Source organism: Salmo salar, chromosome 21, assembly GCF_965601325.2.
Source record: "Salmo salar chromosome 21, fSalSal1, whole genome shotgun sequence".
NCBI lineage: Eukaryota > Metazoa > Chordata > Actinopteri > Salmoniformes > Salmonidae > Salmo > Salmo salar.
Window position 1 is genome coordinate 15019681 of NC_138311.1, and position 6286 is coordinate 15025966.

At 40.1% G+C, this 6286-nt stretch overlaps 1 protein-coding gene across 1 annotated transcript; it reads right to left on the reverse strand.

Moving 5' to 3' along the window:
- Positions 1–452: 452 nt before the first annotated feature.
- Positions 453–5851, reverse strand: LOC106581823 (nuclear receptor subfamily 4 group A member 2). Its single transcript, XM_014164201.2, has 8 exons — positions 5674–5851; positions 4989–5093; positions 3882–4753; positions 3196–3325; positions 2866–3029; positions 2290–2492; positions 1950–2128; positions 453–1836 (listed from the first exon to the last, which is right to left on the reverse strand). Exons 3-8 carry the CDS (start codon positions 4749–4751, stop codon positions 1580–1582), a joined length of 1803 nt encoding a protein of 600 aa, XP_014019676.1. The 5' UTR covers positions 4752–4753; positions 4989–5093; positions 5674–5851; the 3' UTR covers positions 453–1579.
- Between the last annotated feature and the right edge of the window lie 435 nt (positions 5852–6286).

Below are 6286 nucleotides of genomic sequence, written 5' to 3' on the forward strand. Positions count from 1 at the left end.
TCAGAACCATATATACTCCTTGGGTTCCATATTGGGTTCTTTAGGAAACCAATTCGGTTATTTCTATAACATTATGGGGGTGCCAAACATAAGCAAACATAGAAACCTTTTTGGTTCTATCCAGAACCTTTTTTTCTAAGAGTGTAAACCACATAGCCTACCTTTCAAGCAAGCATGCCCATTTTTTGATCAACGATTTTTGTTTTTGCATTCATGTAAATTGTACGTTATTTCACTGGAATCACAGCCTAATTAGTAACACCTCATTTCTACTGAGCTTGAACAAACTGAAAATATTCCATACAGCATAGGGCTACCGAGAAAGAATTTCATCAAAAAGTAAAATCTAGATTTATGCCTACAGGAAAGCAATATTTCACTCAATTAATTTCGAATTAAATAATTTCATTTAGACGCACCTGTATTTGTAAAGAAAAATCAGTTAAGAGAAATTGTTTCGGAAGAAAAATGATTTAAAAGTTTTATTTGTAAACATTAAATATCTCTTTCTCTCTAAACGTTTGGAATTCGGCACCGAATGCATTGCAATAGCCTACTCAAACACACCATGAAGGCAAAGGATGTACCGCACACTTAATTATATTTTATATAGGACGAATTTTTCATTTTCAAATGTGTCAAATTATAACAATCTAAACGTCTATAAGACATAAAACATAGACAACGTGCTCAGCATGAATTATGAAGGTTTGAAATCATTTTAAAAGGATCCATGCTTAACGTAGCTTTTGGCAATAAAATAATAAATATATAAACGTTTATATTCAACAGCAACAATACTTACAACACATACAAACAAGGAATGTCTGACAGTTTTACAAACACCATGGATCCCTCTTTATCTATACAGATGGAGATACTTGTTCACATATGCGTCATACATAAAAGGTGTGCCAGTACTACGAATCTTTATAAAATCTAGCAGACTACATAGTGTCCAGTATATAATGAATAATATAGACATGTCTCCTCGACAGCCAGTGCCTATAAAAACCTACAACATGCGTTGTCTTTTCGAAATACGTTCGCGCCTCTGGGATCCTGACAGAAACACATATAGGCACAAGTCATAAAAGTCAAATGAAATTTTGTCATTAACAAACTTTTTACAAGTGTTATAAATTGACGCTTTGGACTCATCACATAATCTATCATATATGTGTGTATATATAAATGGAATATATTACATCTCAGTATGCGTTATCAATGGAACAGATGGTTAGTCAACAATAAGGAATAAGAATTGCAAGAAAGTGTTTCACTTGGTCGAGAATTATCCACATTAAGTCAAGAGAAGCCTTGGAGACTTTCCCCGGTGTGGGGTCGATCATTGGCTACTCACAACATTTCTGGCAATTACATTAAAAAAAATCGAACATCAGTTGTTTTTTTTAACCCAATTTTCTCACTCTTCTTTATATCAATTTCGTGGATCCTTGATTGTACTATGGAGCTTGCAAATATTCAGAGATAAAATCTGTCAAATCTGTTAGGCTGACTCAAACAGAGTCTGTGGAAGTTCTTTGAGGTCTCGTCAAAAGTCCGTTTTAAAGTCAATTTAAAAAGGTAGAGTGTCGAGGAAAAGTTTGTCAATTATTGCTGGCGGAGGAACCAAGTCTTCGAGTTTTAAGTAGAAGATACGTTGCAGACCTTGTGTACATAGGGTGCGAAGTTCAGGGAGCTTTCCCAAAAGTTTTGACAAGTAGTTCGGACGATTCAAACCTCCGCCATTGAATGTCACTTGGTCTTTAAGGCAGTTCACTATCTTGTTTTGAAGTTCTTCAACCCTTTTGGGTTCCTTAAGCCCATGCCTCTCTGTAATGTGAAAATAATAAAACATAATTACCAAAACGTGAATATAAGAAATGCATTTAAACAGTGTAACATTTGGGAGAGTGATTAAATTGAAGTATATCCTATTTGCGCACCTGTTACCATGGCAAGAGCGGCGATGCAGGAGAACGCTGATATGTCGATGTTCATGCTCTGCAGGTTAGAGGAAAACTCCACAATCGAGTCTATCCATTCCCCAAACCCTCGGACGCACTGCAGTCTGTGTAAGACCACCCCGTTGCAAAAAATGAGTTTGCCTTCCACTGGGTTGGACCTGCAATTAATAACAAAGTGTCATTAATTACCTTGAGCAATAAATAGGGATTTAAGAGGCTCCTAATTATTGGATAGCTAATAAAAGCCAAAGCAGCGGAGCTTGAAGTGGGCTGATCTTTATTATAGTCGAGGTTATTTCATAATTAAGAAGAGGCTTACCTGTATGCCAGCCGCAGAACAAAAAGTTCCAGGAAGGCTGATTCGAAAAGGAGATCTTGATCCTGCTTCGGAAGATCAGAAAACCCAGGGATCTTCTCCGCCCAACCTCGGATAATCTCCATGGAACCCGTCAGGAGATCATAGAACTGCTGAATGTGCTGGGTGTCGTCTCCACTCATTTGGTAGTCAGGGTTAGCCTGAAACTGGAATTTAATTTCAACAGGGCTTAATGAGGTCCTTTAAAATATATTACCCGTGAAATTGCAAAGCCTATTTCTAGGAGGGGAGTGCTTTTTTACTATTACATTAATGTCTTTTTTTTTTATTGAGTTCTCCGTTTCAAAGTAATTTACTTAAGTAAAATATGCCACCTTAAAAGACTGACAAAGTTTAGAATGCAGACCTGTCTTGCACAAAACATTTGAAGTCTATAAATTGTGTGGCAAATGCACATCCAAACACGATAAAATACATTCAGAACATGCACTGATTTGTACTCTAATTATATTATAAATCAGCAGCACAGTGTTTATGTTCATACACAATTTGTTAAAGGGAACTAAATGGTATACTCACTCTTGAGTAGTCCAAGCCAGACATGGACGGGTTGGAATCAACATGAGCCCTAACAAGGGCACTTATGAGACTGACAGGTGGCGAGGGTGGTGAGGGGTCTTGGGGACTTTTAGGTTTGGAGGGAAGACGGCCTCTTCGACCTTTTAGATTAGCAGTCCGGACAACTGTGTTGAGAGGAAGACAAGAGAAAATATAGACTTGTATTGAACTTTGATTGTTGTGCGTAAAAGGTTAAACTTGCTTTACGCGCAAACTTTACGCGCAGGACCGCAGGTGTTTTATGGCCATGCACGGACACAAACAATCAAAGTGACCACAATATGTTCTTACCCTCTTTGACCATTCCGACAACCATGCACTTCTGGAAACGGCAGTATTGGCAACGGTTTCTTCGGCGTTTATCGACAGGACAATTTTTGTTCGCTAAACACACATATTTAGCATTTTTCTGAACAGTGCGCTGCAAAGGAAAATACAACAGGGTTTTAGCATGGACATCAGCACCTGTAAAATGAATACATAGTTGGCACACATTCAGCTGCGCTATGGGGGATAATTGATATTGGAACAGAACATCCATCCTTCCCGTTTTGGGCTGTTATATATGCGAGGAACCGGAGAGGTAGACATTCAGTAAAAACAAAATCCGTGGGCATTCATATTTTTACGGCCCTCTGAGACGACCTCTAATTAAAGACGTAAGATTAGACTATTTAATCGGGGGTTGGAAATAAAGTGACCATTCAATTTGACCATGGGGAATATTGCACTTCCTTGTCCAGACAAGACCGTAATTTCACAAAAAGACCTCACAACACTGACAGTTTTTAATGACGTGATGAAAGTGATATCCACAAGTTATTACAGTTGTCATAATTGTTTACTAGGCCTAGTCCCACCACTAATAACAAGGGGAATATGAAAATAACAATACTCAAATTAACAGGACTAATAATACAATGAATAATTTAAATAATTATATTAAGCTACATTATTCACAATCAGCGAACGCCCACCTTAAAAAATCCTTTGCAACCCTCGCAGGTTCTCACTCCATAATGCTGGCAAGCGGCGTTGTCCCCACACACTGCGCACAGACCCTCGTTTGATGGTGATCCTCGGGACGGGGGCGAATGAACTTGGCTGTCCATCAACTGGTGTCCATGGCCGAGCTGAAGGGAGTGAGGAAAGGCTAAGCCGGCCTGTTTCCTTAGAGCACTGGGTACCGCGAAGCTCTGGCTGTCTAAGCCTCGGTGTGCTCCTGGGTTGTCGTGGTTCATGGAGACGTGCAGTGGGCCATCGAATCGCATCTGGCAACTCGACACAGGGGTACCAGGAGGGGACTGTTTGAAGGAGAATAGTGATAGCCTTGACACCGGGTTTTTGCGCTGCTCTATCATATGAGAGGTCGCAGCAACATAGTTCTGGTGGAAACTGTGGAGGGACCCAGGGTCCTCCCACATGTGATTGGGCTGAACCTGGAAGTTTGGTGTGGTTGGGGCATGAGGTGAGGAGGGTTTGAAGTACATAGAGCCGGAGTGGGCCATCATCTCTTCCGACTGAGCTGGCAAATGGCTCTGCTGATGATAGCTGTGCATCTGGACGTCCTCGACTTTGATGGAGGACTGCTCTCCAGAATGCGGCATTTGATACAGACAGGGCGGTTTAACGTCGTAACTGGTGCTATAGTTGTCCATGAACGTGCTGAAACTAGGGAGAGAAGTAGTAGCTGTGATCTCAGTGTTGGTCAGGTCCATACTAAACTTAACAAACTCAGGTGTTAAGAAGTCGCAGCTGTATTCTCCAGCGGTGTGGTAGCTGTAGCTCTGAGAAGCGGGACTGGCTCCTTGCGGTGATGACCCATACTGAGCTTGAACGCAGGGCATGGCTGAAAACGAAAGTGGCAACATGTTCATGTTCAAACCCATTTGCAAGCTACAAAGTATAGACATTCCATATCATTTACAAAATAACAATTGTTATACACAATTCTGATCCGGATCTGATCTTCAGATAACTTATTTAGTTGCATGTTTTAAACTGACTTTCGGGAATAGTGAACTACGTAAGATTTATTCATAATCTTTTTTTTTAAATATAGACTGTAAAATAAGCTTTCCTACCTTTAGTCTTGGGACTGTTTTTCGGTGACACTTGAAATGGATAATGTTGTCTGGAGTAGAATGGGGTCAGGATTCAAGAAAGTGTCTCTTTTCTGGAATCGTCCCCTAATGAAATAGATAAATGTAACTTATATTCATCCAGAAAACGCAATGCCATCAGATAAGTCAATGCTCCAACAATTCATGAGAAACAAGTTAGGCAATTAATAAGCACAATCTTCCGACATTTTCACTATGCTTTTACTTATGTTTGCCTCATAGCCTGCCCTACAGTATAGCCTAAATGACAAAAGGTAAATAACCATACGGATAAGCTTTAAAATCACACACTGCTTCGTAGTTGCCTGTTATAGTCTATACATTTTGAATGAAGAAATTTGAAGTTTGTATATCGCTGAACATCCAAACTCCACGGCATTGACGTCAATGACTTTCTCAACGTCTCCTTTCCAAAGTAATGTTGCACATTCATTGTAAAACGTAACGTAACAATTCTCAATCCGTAAGTACCACTCCCAATGTGCGAAGTAACAATTCCCAACATGACACAACACGTGAGAAATAAACTGTTACAGTAAAACTGTTTGATGCCTCCCAATCAATTTTTTTCAAAAAAAGCAAGATGTCACAACACATAACGCTTATTAAAAAAAACATACCACTTATTAAAAATAAATCAACCTACCTTCTTTCACGTCAGAATCGTGGTTGTCAATCCATGCATAAAGCATGTAGATAGTGTTCTTCAATTCTGTAAAAAGCTCCAGAGCGTGAGCGAGAGTACAACCTACAATACCAACCAAGCAATCTGTATGACTTCCTCAGAGCACTGCGCGCGATACAACCTTCGACTACCCAGTCTGCCAATGTGCCTTTGTTTATGTGAGCTCTCCGCGCCACAGCCCACGTGTTTCAAATCTCAACGTCATCTGCGTCGCCAGTGACCTGCACCAATCTCTTTTGGAACATGGTCCTGCCAACATGCTGAGTGCGTTGCATAGCCTGTGTACATGTGTACCTGAGACTACTCTCTTTATGGATTATAACCATAAAGAAGTATTGGAAAACCTCATTTCTACGGGGAAACCGCGTTATCTAACAAAACATTTCAATGTTTTATATTCAAGTAAAGCTTAACTGTGTAATTGTGTTTAGACTGAGCGTATCACCTGTTCATGCTGCACATCAGTCTCATCCTTAGCCTCAACCAGGTGTCTCATCTTACGTGTTTCGAAGCAGCAGCAGCAAGGTGTTCAAATAGCCCAGGAAAGACGCACAGCAGGCCACATAGATTTACA

Bases quoted from the DNA above. Each gene is read 5' to 3' on its own strand.
- LOC106581823 (XM_014164201.2), bottom strand. From the start codon at position 4,751: ATGCCCTGCGTTCAAGCTCAGTATGGGTCATCACCGCAAGGAGCCAGT. The intron at 2,493-2,865 runs GTGAGTATACCA...ATTAAATTCCAG, and splicing joins CTGGCTTGGACTACTCAAGA to TTTCAGGCTAACCCTGACTA. The intron at 1,837-1,949 runs GTGCGCAAATAG...TTCACATTACAG, and splicing joins CGCTCTTGCCATGGTAACAG to AGAGGCATGGGCTTAAGGAA.